Source organism: Alligator mississippiensis, chromosome 9 (assembly GCF_030867095.1).
Source record: "Alligator mississippiensis isolate rAllMis1 chromosome 9, rAllMis1, whole genome shotgun sequence".
Taxonomy (NCBI): Eukaryota; Metazoa; Chordata; order Crocodylia; family Alligatoridae; genus Alligator; species Alligator mississippiensis.
This window is the reverse complement of record NC_081832.1, coordinates 47,952,293-47,966,402: the sequence shown is the minus strand read 5'-3', so window position 1 is coordinate 47,966,402 and position 14,110 is coordinate 47,952,293. Positions and strand designations below refer to the sequence as shown.

General features: G+C 37.8%; 1 protein-coding gene across 5 annotated transcripts in view; it reads left to right on the top strand.

Annotated features, from left to right (window-relative positions):
• RANBP17 (RAN binding protein 17) overlaps positions 1-14,110 on the top strand; it is a 283,580-nt gene that overhangs the window by 226,103 nt on the left and 43,367 nt on the right. For 4 of the 5 annotated variants that reach the window (XM_059733449.1, XM_059733448.1, XM_059733450.1 and 1 more), the window contains 2 exons: positions 6,647-6,861; positions 8,030-8,168. In XM_059733449.1, the coding sequence (XP_059589432.1) occupies positions 6,647-6,861; positions 8,030-8,168 (354 nt within the window). The other variant, XM_059733451.1, reaches the window with a different exon arrangement.

Here is a 14,110-nt window from a genome sequence, read left to right as displayed (position 1 = left end):
GAACACCTATAACTAGAGATTTTGCCCATATGCAAATTCAAACCCTACCCTCTTTTCCCTCTTCCATGGAGTCTGCTTCATTGAAACTTGGCAGTTGAGAGAAGTGTACTCCCTTTATCTTTCTGGTGCCAGAGTAGCCTGAGGGGTGGACTGCTCAGTAAAACTACTACTAAAGTGAAAAATGTCTTAGTGTCTGAGGTCACCCACATGTTAGAAAACTTTATGGACAATGCTTCTTCAAAAACAGTAGTTACTGCTAAACAAATTCCTGTTCTAATATGTGGCAAACTGAGAACAAAGGCCCAAAAAGCAGCTTACTGAACTAGAAACATTCTCAAAGCTCACCAACCTAGAGGGAGGTAGTAGAGAGTAATGAGCCATGTTATACACATAAGGCCTTCTACTCATTTCCTGTGGGCTTCTGAGACATGGGACACTATCTTCTACCTTGGGTCTTCTACCTACCTATGGGACAATGGTGTCTTCTACCTACAATACTATCATCCCATTTTATTTATATGACTGACTGTGTACCCCTCTGTCCTACCCTTACACCTCTTCTGCGTGTGTACTAGAGAGTTTTTCAGTAAGAAAATACTTAAATCCCCAACCTGAATAATTATGCTCATTTCATTTTCCATCTAGTGGTTTCCCCCAGCATCTTTGATGGTTCTCATCTTTCCTTGATGGTGTCTTTATACTAAGGTCTGAGGCATAAACAGTTTATTACCTTTCCTCGGTGACATCTTGCTAGTGACTAGGATGGGCAAAACAGCTTTCTTAGGAGTAATTATAATTCAGATGGGTCAACATAGCCTAAATTTCTGAGAGACAATTCCCCACTCCTTTCCCTCCCCCCATGTTAGGAAGAAATAAAAGTATATTATTCAAAGCTACTTTTTGTATGTTAGGGACAATGAAATATTAATGGCTGGTTTCTAGTGAGTTAAAAGTTATGGTTATTAAAATCTAATAGTATGAATTCCAAAAAATATGTGGAAATTTGAAAGATTTGCTGATTTCCTTGAGATTTTATTAGCAGCATCTGGGGGGGGCCGTGCTAAACTGTAGGGATCAATGTTAAATTATTTGTCACTTACTGTGCAGCAGTGCTTGACTTTATTTACTATGGTATTTGGAATAAAAAAGACTATGCTAAAGCAATTTATTTTTACTGATAACACAAGTGTATGAACATTCCCATTTGAAGGGAATGTTACAACCAGATCATCTTTTTAGTCCATTTTAATTTGATCCAATTCCCTCTGGACCTCTGTCCATTTCACAAAAACTAACTTTGTATGTGACACTAATTCCAGTACAGAGTATAAGAATATAAAAAGAGTAGAGTCCAAACTCTCCTTTTGCCCTTAAATGTGGTCTTTCCTTATCAGGGTTCAAGCACACAAGTGGGAAGAGTAGTGTGAGGTAGCCTTCATTTCTGCTTCCTTCACTGTACCCTTTTACTGATGAAGAAACTTTACAGATTAATTCATCTTGATCTATTAAATAGAAAGTAAAAATGATATAAAGGTCCATGCTGGTGCAAAGTATGCCCATAAGGATTCTTATTCCCAGTCACAGTCTTTCAAAATCTTTCCTCAGCATTCTGGTTTCTCCATTGTCTTCCTGTTAAATTTCGTATTAAATAGGTAATTGCTTTGTTGACACCTAAAGCTCTCTACCATCTGTTGCAGCATGTTTTACTGAGTACTTTTTGGCTCTAAGATTCAGGCATGTCAGTCTTTTTATGGCATAGATTAGAATTCAAAACTATAATCATGGTTTCCCTGAAATCTAGCAATGTTGTCACTTGACTGCTTCAAAAGACATATTCCTGTTTGAGTTATTAAAGTAAGACTTTCAGAGGGAGCGTGATATTAGGAAAAAAGCAAGTAAATTAATTCAAAATGCTTATACATTTATCTTTCATGTTCTTTTTCATAATTTTTCTTGTCATACAAATCATCTATATTTGTCTTTTACGAAGGATGTGATCCTTTCCATTTCATGTCATTCCTGCTACTGAGTTTTTTGGTCAAAAAGAATAATGCTGTAATTAATTGAGGGTTGTAGCCAGCTGGAGAATATAGATCAGCTTAAAAGGGGAATGTTTTTATTTGAAGACAGCACCTGAATAAATTTCAAAAGGATTAAAGTAAATTAATATCCAGGTACATGAGTTTTAAAAAGGCAGTTTTTCTTCTACTTCACACTATGAAAAGCTATCTTTTAGTCACCTTCTTCCTCTAATATTTCCAGGTAAATCTCCTTCTGTAGTAACACACCTCTGGAATGATTGTAACCCTTTAAAATTTATTTTTACTTAGCGAAAGAAATTAGAAGATAGACATCTCTTGATCATGATGTCTTTGTGATTGATGTAATACAGCTTGTGACGCATCAAATTCCTTTGAATATAAGCTGTCCTTGAAATTAAAATAAACCCAATTTTTCTGATCCTCAAGATAAAAAAAATAAAAATCATGTTTAGGAGAAATGCTTTGTTTTAAAAATTGTGCTTTATAGTTGAAGGTATAGTGTATATGTGATTTTATAACAAGCTCAGCATTTAATTATAATTTGCAAATTTATTTTTTTTTTAAAGCAGGGAAAATAAATTTATGCAAATGACCATCCTCTCAGAGTCCTTCCACCCATTTTGTAACTTTGCTAATATATTTCAGTTTTTTATCTCGATGTGTTCATGGATCAGGCTCACAATAGTCTGATCTTACTGTATCATCTTAGAGCAGGGGCGGGCAATTATTTCGGGTAGAGAGTCACTTACCAAGTTTTGGCAAGCTATCGAAGGCCACATTGGTAGCCCCACCCCTGGACAGATGCCCTGCCCCTGGTTGCCATCTTGTGACCAGAAGTCCCATCCCTAACCCCTGACCTTTGCCACCAGAAGTCCCTGCCCTTGCCCCCAGAAGTTCTCCTTTCAGCAAGAGGTTTTGCTATCTCAGAACCAGAAAAATACTAAATTATATTCTAAAAGGCGAACATCTACAACATTCATTCATTTGGTTTCAAAAAATAATTTTGTCCTGATTTACATGCGTTTGTGTAGTGTACATAGAGGTGATTGCACAGTAGCTTAAAATGAAGCTTTACCCTTTTATATTGTGGGGGGTGGGTATAGTTTGTGAGGGGCTGTGGGTGTGTGGGTATGTGGGGTGAGGGAGCATGTGGGGGGTGTGGATTTATGGGGTGTGCGTGGCTATGGGGTTTGTGGGGGCTGGGTTCCTGGGGTGTGTGAGGGGATGTGGGTGGTCTGCATGTAAGTCAGTGCAAGGGGGGTGTGGGTGCATGTGTATGGTGGAGTATGCACATTGGACTCAACCTATGAACACACACACACACACACACACACACACACACACACACACACACACACTATCTCTGCCTGAATGCACAAACACACACACTGTCCCTGCCTGCCCCCATGCACACGCTATCCCTGCCTGCCCCCCCACACACACTGTCCCTGCTTGCATACACACACACACACACACACACACACTATCCCTGCCTGCATACATACACACACGTATGCACACACACGCATGTGCACACACACACACACCCTACTGACATGGCCCTGCGCTACCCGGTCTGGCAATGCAGCCGGCAGCCACGTGATGCTGGGGCAGGAAGGGAGTGAAATGGCTGGGGGTTGGCAGAGCTGGGCTGTTCAGTCCTGCTGAGGCTCCCCCTGGGTCCTAGTGCCCCTGCCTTGTCAACTTTGACAGGCTGTGGGGCAGATAAATATTAATTTTCTGAATTTTTTAGGGGCCCTGCAGGCCAGGTAGAATGACCTTGTGGACCAGATTCAGCCCGTGTGCCATATTTTGCCTCCCACTGTCCTAGAGACATATTAAGTTTGTTTTTAGCTGAATACCGTATACCCCCAGCCTATTAGTATTTTAAATGTAAAATTGTGTGTATGTCATTGATATTTACAATTGTGCCAAACCCTTAATCTGTAATATTTTGATGTATTTATTTTGTTTTATCATTTCAGCCAAATTTAAGAAGTCATTAAACTCTTTTGTAAGTGCAACATATACATGTGTTTTGAGCATGACCAATTAATTAAAAAGTCACTCCCTATCTTGTGCGGTTTAAGTTCCAAACTACAGATATAAATCATTTATGCAGCAATTAGAATGTTAGAAAATGTACTCACAATTAATAATGAGGTCAAAAATAGTAACAAGTATTATACTGATACTATACTACTAAGTATAATATTGATGTTATGATACTATACTATTTGCAGGTGCAAAAATGGTGTTAACTGAAAGGAAGGCTGAGTGGAAGCCCAGCCTAAGATCAGGTCATGATGTATATTCAGTTATTTTAAGTACTGCCACTTTTATTGCTTATTTATGTATTAACATGGTGAAAAAACTTTGGAAGAACACTAACGAAGTTGTAACTAAGGTTGCAGGTATCTATTTGGTAGCTGACCTCCCCAGAGAAAATACATGGTCAAGTTTTTAAGGTGCTAATCAGGGATTTGGTAAACAAGGGTTCAGTTGCCTGATGTCTCAAAGACTTTCTGTGTGACCTTGGGAAAGTCACTGAGGGACAAATCCTGTTTCATTTGCAGGCATCTAAGTGGCACTTATCAGTTTTTAACACTTAGGCAGCAGGATTGCCCAGGTACATGCATTACTACTGGAGAGGCCTAGGTTTGGGTTCTGACCCATGCCCCACTGGCTCTTCTGTACCTTGCATTTAATTGTTGTTGTATAAAATGGATAAACAGTGGGTTAGCTTCTGCCCTGTTGGGAGGGGGTACAAGAGACAGAACCCCTTGCTTCCAGGACAGTGCCCCTCTCACTGTGCCAAAGCAAACTTTGATTAGCTCTACACTTCCTGGCCCCATGCATATCCACTCCTGTTGGCTTCCCAAGCAGCAGGCCAGGAAGAGAGGTCTGAGCAAAGACTAGTCCATTTAGTACAGTGTTCCTCAACAGGTGTGCCACGGCACCCTGGGATGCTGGGAGTTCCTTTTGAGGGTGCCACAGGGGTAAAGGAATAAGCACTTTGCTCTTCCCCACCTGGTCCCTATGCAAGGAGGTAAGTGTAGGCTTATCTGCCTGGTTCCAGTGCAAGGAAGTAAGGTCACACTTGTCCCTGCTCACTTTTGTGAGAGGAGCCAAGTGCTCCCTCCCCCATTGGCTCTCTCCCTGTATAAGGAGCTCGGCTCATCTGTGTCTGGCTCTAGTGCAAGGAGGTACTTACGCTTGTCCCTGCTCCACTGCTCGGAGGATCTAAGTGTTGGTTTCCACCCCACCAGGTATTAAGTGCTTCAATAAATAAATTAATTATTGAAATGGGTGCTGCCTAATTCACAGGAGTTATGAAGGTGTCAGGGGCCTAAAAACATTGAGAACCACTGGGGCAGTGGTTAAAGCATTTTGCTAGGAAGTGGGAGATATAAGTTAAAATCTCATCTGAGAGCAGGGCTTAAATCCCCGGGTCTCCTACTCCTTTGACAAACCACTAGGCCTTTGAGCTAAAAGATGGGAGGCCCGTCCTCCTCCTCTCTCTCTCTCTCTCCCCCTTCCTGTCAAACAGTTGCTAGTTGTGCTTTTCTTCCAACCAGCGCTTCAGGGACTTAGATTGAGTTACATGCATACCTGAGTGAGTCTTCCAGCCCAGAGCCTATGTAGAATCCTGAGCATGCTCAGAAAGAGATGCAAGATGAACATAGCTACACAAGTACAGGCAATATCCAAAATGTGGGTGCCAAAAACCACAGTTACACAGCTATGCAAGTGCCACTTAGGCACATAAAGATGATATAGGATTTGTCCCTCAGTCTCCTTTTGTCTTTGTTAATGTGGATAATACAGCTCCTCTCAGGGTTTATCTTCATAGCTGAAAAGATGAGGTTTTTCTTTTTCTTTTAGTGATGAAAAAAGGAATCACAAAAGTATGGTAAGGGTCAGAACAATAATTATTTTGAGTTGCTGCCTAAATAGACCAAGAGCTTTAGTAAGATTAATGATTTATTGCATAGCAGAATAAAAAAAAAAATGACTGTTGCCTCATATAAGCAACACAAAATATTTACAGCTTCACAGCATTTTTACATTATAAACACTGAGATTTTTGAAGAGTAGTTCACAGCTGGAGACTGGTAAAACAGTTGGTTTTGTAATGGAAATATCTGTGGTGTGAGTGGTATATTTGATGTGTATGTTCATAAACAGCCATCCCAAGAGGTCCTTGTGGTAATGGATCAAAAGCAGGCTAAATTACGGTATGATAGCATTTAAGGCCCTGATCCTGCAGTCAGATCCACTATACTGAAGGTTCTGAGACGATACATGGATAGAACATTTCTTACTAATACATCTGGTTGAAGAACTGGGCCTAAATAAGTAACTAAAATGTCATAGGATATACTTTTACCATATGCTCTAATTATTTATTTAGCTTTTTTAATGTATTTGTACTAGTAAAATAGTTTTTTTTTCCCCTGCAATATGTACAAAAATAGGATCATATCCTGTTTGCATTCAGATAAAATTTAAAAATGGAAAGAGTGAAATGAAAATGTTATGACAAAGCTACCTAAATTTGTAACTGCTTATGTCAATTTCTTTCTCCTTTTTTCTGAAAACAGGTAATCAGATCCTATCCCTTGGGACACTGTCAAAAGATCAGGTTTATCCATTGAAACTCAAGGGTATTTCCATCTGCTATTCTGCACTCAAATCTGCCTTATGTGGAAATTATGTCAGCTTTGGCGTCTTCAAGTTGTATGGGGACAACCACTTTGACAATGTACTTCAGGCCTTTGTCAAAATGCTGCTCTCAGTATCCCACAGTGATTTGCTAGTAAGCAGTTATTCATCTTGGGAGTCTTTATATGAAATATGAAATAACACCACCACAGGCTTTGAATTGTTATAATGAGACAGAGGAATCTAGAACAGCTCGAATGCACTTTATATTTTCAGTCTAATTACTTGAATTTATTTATAGTCACATCCAAAATACTGGTCTTTCCATGTGTAATAAAATTGTTGTATCAAAGAGTTACATTTCCAAAATGTTCATTTCTAACATACGTGGAAAAGAGAGACCTAGTTCTGCCCTTTTTGCATCCATGCAAACCAGTTGGCTTCATTAGGGTTGCTTGGGTATAACTGAACACAGTATTTGGCTGAGTATAATCAGTCATCCTTCCATTAATCTAATTTTTGTAAACTGCTATAGTCTGCTTTCCGTAAGACAGTTTTAGAACATTAGGAGTGTTTGGTTTCCTTTTGCCAGTGGACTTTATTCAGGACTGCCATTTTCTGCATTGAGGACTGAATCCAATGGTGAGCAATGCCAAGTACTCAGAGATATCAGCCAAAAAAAAAGAGTCCTTGCCCTTTTAAAAAAATGATCCCTAGTCAGGATTGGTATATGGCTGCAATGATCAAATGTACCCACCCAGCCATAACATACCAGACATGAAGGCATGGCCATAATGATACTATCTAAACCTAGGGCTTTTTTGTCCTACAGGTAGATTCAGGCAGATATATTCTTATGCTCACACAGAACCCAGTTAAAGCCAGTGTATTTCAGGATCAGGTTACGTTGATTCAGGGTACAACTTGGGGTTAGTCCCAAACAGTGTTCCACAAAATAGGAGGGGCAAATCAAATGAACCATTAAACTGGTCTCAAAACTCTTGATCTGAGTACCGTTTTTACCAGACTTACTGAGATGTTCATGGGATGTAATGTAAAAGAGCAATATTATTATTTTGCTACCAAGAGTTTGTTTGTCATAAAGTTAATAAATGCAAACTTAAAGCATATAGGTGTCCACTTTATATAAAAAGGTGTTTTTGGTGGTAAAAAGGTTTTAATGTAATCACTAAATTTATCGCATCCTTATTCTGTGCATTCTTGGTCCTGTTTCAGCCAACTTTGCATTTTTGAACAGGCATTCCAATTAGTTCATAGTATTTCTAACATTCTGATAATGGTTGTTTGTTTTCCTTTTTCAGCAATATAGAAAACTAAGCCAGTCTTATTATCCACTCTTGGAATGCCTGACCCAGGATCACATGAGTTTCATTACCAGTTTAGAACCTAATGTGCTAATCTATATTCTTACTTCAGTATCTGAAGGACTTACTGCACTGGGTAAGTGTTACTTGCAATTTATCTAAGAAAGGAAAGTGAGGAATGTGTAGTAATTCCAGCGTGAGGTGCACCCACATCCTTTCATTTACATACTTAAATAAGTGCACAGATTTTCAAAGTATCTTAACACCTATTAGCATATTCATTTGCACTGTAACAAATTACTGTCTAGAGAGATGGGGTGCTGCTGGGTTCTGTGCATTTTGAGAATTTGATTTAATTCAGTGAGAGTGAGTTGTCCAATGGTGTGTTGCATATGATATTCTAAAATGATCTTTCTAGAAACATTATTTACTTACACTTAGATTATCTCTGAAGAACCTTTACAACAAGAAATATAAAATAAATGTAAAATGTCTTAAAGTCTGTAATCCTCACAGAAGAAAAATTTAACATATGTATAATACATTTTCTCGTTCAGAGAACCATTTGTTCAAAGACATGTTAACTGTAACCTCCAAACATTCATTTTTATTTATTATGGCTATTTTGTGGGTAGAGATCATTCAGTATAGCTGGTGTATGAGTCAAGTAGACCAAAGATTCCTCTTTTCCTTGATAAGGATACTGAATTTGTATTTATAAAGAATATCTATTGGCTGTGTAACAAATAAACCAACAGCATACTTAGAGTGATATTAAAAACCTCAATAGTGTGGTTGTAACTGATCTTTATTCATTAGCACTTTCTAACAGATTATATGTTGACTGTTAGTAGCTTAAATTAATTTGAAATAGGGAGGTAGAGGACAGTGTTGGGTGGAAAAAGACCCATTAAGTTTTCTGATCAATCTAGAAACTAGAATAATACGCATGGTGATGCGCAGCAGTATAAAACCTACAGATGCCATACTTTAATTAAAAATGTCTCTGAATAGTTTATGTAATAAATTATATTTAAAAAATAATCTGCATGCATAACACTGGATTATAGGGACCTTTCTGTGTAATGCTTAGCATTTCTTTCTACCTCCAAAAGATCAGTCTATCCTTGTATGAATGCACAAAAACAGTGGCCAACTTAAGTTTTATGTTTTACAGAACAGGTTAAATGGTTTCTGCTACTCAAGAAAATATTTCTAGAGGCTGATGGACACTAAAAATGAGCAACATTGTCTAAGATAATTTTATTATTTAATGCCAAAATGTATCTAGTCTCAAATATTTTGAGTGCCCACTCACATATAATGATGGCCAAACAACTTCTGTGTATAGGCTGACTCTGCTGTGAGCCTGCCTGTTGCTGTCTGTTTCTATATTAGAATTTCCTTGCGGATGGATGTATTGGACCAAAGGCTGCCTTGAACTGCAGCTACCCAAGGACCAAGTTCATTATGTGTGCCCTACTTCATATTTGGATCATTTCCCTTTACAACTTAGAGTATATTCTGTATAACTGACTTACCAGCTTTCTCAGTTGTATACTTTGAAACATAATTAAATATGTGTAGGAGAGAGGAGAAAATAAAGATATGTCAGCTTTTAATTCTCAGACTGATCAGAAGAAACACATTTCCACCCTTACAGAAAATGTTGAGTTTTCAATTTTTTTTTCATTTTAGCTGAACATTTTTGTATGTTAAGTACTTGATTCCCAATGTAAAACCAAACATTTTCAAGGAAAGGAAATACTTTCCTTAAAAATGTTTTGTTTAGTTGGAAACCTAATTTTCTGTGAAAAAGCTACAACCATTTTTTCTGACCAGCTGTGGTTCCCATTATTCCTCATGAGCCACTGGTTTTCCATGTCAATGCACTGTGTGTGTGTGTGTGTGTGTGTGTGTGTGTGTGTGTGTGTGTGTGTGTGTGTGTGTGTGTGTGTGAAATCAAATGATTTTTTTAAAAAGGAGAAAAATAACTACCTCTTCCATGGTAGACTCAATCCCTGGAAGTTAGAGTCCAAATCAGTCAAAGGGTCTAAGATTTGCAAGCTATATCATTCAGGTTTGAATGATATTTAATTGATTGCGTTTCATCTGAGCACCAATTCCCTCTAAGTCTTTAAGCATTGTCCTGCATCTGTAAGTCTTTCAGTTTGCTTCTTTCATCTTCTTTTCCTGTGGCCAGGTATAAACCAGCCTCCATAATACTGTGGCCCTAAAGTAATCTTTTTTGCTAGCATATTGTTAGTAATGGTTGCACAGGTACAGTTTCTTGGCAGGTGAATTAATTTCTGTCCCTTTAATTTCTGCTTTAGGACCATGGATTTTTCCCCAATTTTCCTTTTTATTGTCTAGCATTTCACAAGAATTTTGACTCTGCAAAAATGTCATAAATGGGATTTTGGTTCCTAGCTCTTTTTAGCTTTTCTGAAAATCATGTTATATGGAGCCACTCATAATATTTGATAATGGTTGTATTCAGACATGAATTTCTAGCAAAAGAAAATTTCCCAGACAGGCCGTTTTTGCTCTGGGAGAAAAAACCTGAACATCTATACACTTTGTTTTCAAAAATGTTTGTAAAGTGAAGTACCTTTCGTTTATTTTGAAAAATAATTATATCTCACAGTGTTACTTTTTTTTTCTTGGAGCAAATGTTTATTCATGTTTTTACCCATTTCACTTTAACTCATGGAAACTTAGCATATGAGTCTTATATTCCACAACTCAAGTTGTAGAATAAAGAAGCTTCAAATCCTTATTTCTCAGTACTATTCATTCTGTTTTGAATGGACACCCTGCATGCATCATGATTCTACACTTTATAATATACTGAGAAATAATATGTATTCCTTTTGAAGCCCCTGGCTGTAAATCAGACATAATGGAAGCCCTCATCTAGGCTTTTATTGCAAAAATAAACACTCCAACATTTCTCCTCTAAAGTGTTTACCTGGCTTTTTCACAGCTGACTCAGTGGATTGGAACCTTTTAATGTAGCCTGCCTGGCATGTTGTCACTAATCTCCATGTGAAGCTTTTCTAATTCTCCTATGATTAATGGTGTAGTTTGCTATTCATTTGCGGGGGGGGGGGGGGATATAACATTTTCTGTGTGTCACTGCCTAATTTAGATGTAAAATTGCTTAATCTGTTTACTTTCTGGGTTTACACTCAAAGGCAGATAATGCTTATACTAAAGTGTAGATGGAGTGACAGGGAAATGCCACTTAACTCAAATCTATCCCCTTTACCTTAATCTTGTAACAAAAAATCTCTTTAATTGTGGTGCACTCATTAATGTAATTAGGTCATTTTAAAAGATTCCTGTTTACTACTTTGGCAACATTCACATCGTGTTAAGGGCAAAGGGCCTTTTTAAGTATTTTTTTAGTAACATTAACCACTCTAATACTAATACAAGTCACTAACTGGTGCAAGTGTTAAGAAGATCATAATTTTCCCCATTTATCCCACTCCTGCCTCTCGGATTTTCCAGCCTGTCCTTTATCTATACCTAAGCTATTATAGGTCTTTGTTAAACTGATACATCATATTTATTTTTTGCTTAGTTTTTCTTTGGTAAGATTCAATAGGAACTCCACCCAGCCTCATTCCATGGACCCGCATACTCTGAAGAATTAGCCTGGGAATTTGTACGACCTTCCCAGGCATGTTATACCTATGGAAATGAAAGAAAAATGAGCGCTGAGAACCACATCTGATATACAGTTAAGGGAAAATATAAGTAGCTCTCAACACTTTTAGCAGATCATCAAGAGCCGATCATAGGCTAGACCTGTCCACTATCCTACTAAGATCACTTACTGTTCAATGTAAATCTTCTGCTTGTACAGTATCAGCATGTTTAGAGCTACTACCATTTTGTCAACTGCTGTTAGTGATTTACTTTGTCTTATTTGTTTGGAAAACAAATGGTGTTAAAAGACTTGTTTAGAAATAGAGTAGAGCCCACCTTTGAAGTACATATTTTCAAATATCTCGCTTGTTAGTGATAGTGCTTCAGTTCAGCCAACAATTGCATTTCTATTTTATATGCAGGACTGATTTAGTAGAAAAAGCAATACATCAATGATCTTACAACCTCTACTCAGTCAAAACTCTCAACTTCAGATTTCAGGTCAACTCAGGCAAAAATTTCTAATGGCCTGTTCCCATTGAATTCAGCCACCTCCCAATGACTTCAGGGAGGGCAGGTCAAAACATTCAGGCTTAATTCAGTCATACTTGAAGTCAGCAAAATGTGGGGACTCTGCATCTCCCAGATCTACTTAGTATTTTGTAGGGTCAGGCTTCTGGCATTCAGTTGTACATTGTCTTGCAGTGTTTCCAAAGACCTTATAAAATTACAGTTTAGAAAAATACTATTTTTTTTTATGGAGGAGAGTTAAAAGTAATATCAAAATGGAAGTTAAGGAGTTAAATGGACATAGATCAAACTATTCCATTGTCCAGAGGGATATATTTAAATGAACACTTCAAGGTTGGCAGGCTTCCAGATTAGCATAATGTAAAGAACCAAAGATGCATTTAATTGGATCCTTTTAATGCCTTTCCCCTCAAAATGAAAACTTTAAGTTTAATTTCTTCTCTAGCCCTCACACAACCCCTGCTCCTTGAATACGACATGTAATTCTGGTATCCCCACCTCCAAAAGAATATAGTAGAGATAGGAAAGGGCAATAAGTATGGTATGGGATATGGAGAAATTTCTGTACAAAGAGAGACTTTCATTAAATAGGCTAGGACTTTTCAGCTTAGAAAAAACTATGTAAAAGGAGATAGGGTAGAATTTTATAAAATGATGAATGGCATTAGCTAATGAAGCTTTTAGGAAGCAAATTTTAAGCAGGTAAAAGGGAGTTCTTTTTCATATGCATAAATAACTTGAGGAAATTATTGCCACAAGATGTTGTAGACAATTTAACCAGGATCAAAAGAAAATCAGTCAAGTTTGTGTAGCTTAGGTCCATCAGTGGATATTAAACATGATAGGTGGGGGATGCAAGTCCAAATTATGACATGGTAGTCCCCTGAATGCTAGAACTTTTAAGGATTGAGGCACAGTGGGGACAGATCAGTCGAGATAGTTCTGCATATACTCTCCCATTTAGCATCAGCACTCTGCTACTGTGCGAGTTACAGGGTTACTGTGGTCTGACCCAGTATGGCATTTCTTATGTTCTACTCTAATAACCCATTCAGTATAAATACTATGAGCTATTTAGGGGCCCAGTCTTGTTCGCACTGAATTTAGTGAGGGCAGGATTGAGTCCTAAATGCTGGCAAGTTTATTTGATGCTTACAGAGAACATCATGTATGTCTAAATTCTGCATCCAGTAAATAATTCCATGTGCATGGAGAGCTTTGGCTGTTTCTAGGATCATGAAGAACAGCCGGCTGGTTAAAATGCATTTCAAACCAGAAACACACTAAAAGAGTTGGGTGGAAGACCGCAGCTGAAAAAGATGATTGAGGGCTTTACCTACTGCCAGTGTTCCCAAGGCCAAAAAAATCTCAGGTTTCAGGTTAAGAGGAAATAACAGCTGGTAAGAGGGAAGGGTAAGCACTACTATTTTCAAAATGGGGAAGAAAGAGTGTAGAAACAAATGACCGGCATATTATTATCACCATGCTGATGCAAACAAACAGAACACACTTCCACAGCAGCAGCAGCAGCACAGCGGGCTACACCTAGCAACAAAATAACTTAGATAAATCAGACAGACATATTTACTTTGCAAATAAGTTTAAGCTTTTAATCTCCCAATGTGTTATCTTAGTTATAGAAACAGTAAGTAAAGATGTGAATTTGCTTTTGCTATTTACTGAATCCTGCTTTGCTTTAGTGCATTTATATCCCAGAAATATTAATGGAATGTTAGTCGATAAACATTATTATGTTATCTTCCTTTTGTATTTTATTAATTAGTTAAACTATCAAGCTTTAAATAAAGTGACCAAGTAACCGTTTTATTATAAACATCCACCTTCCTCATGCTGTTCCTTCTCTGCCTTTTGTGACTCTCTCACTTTTTT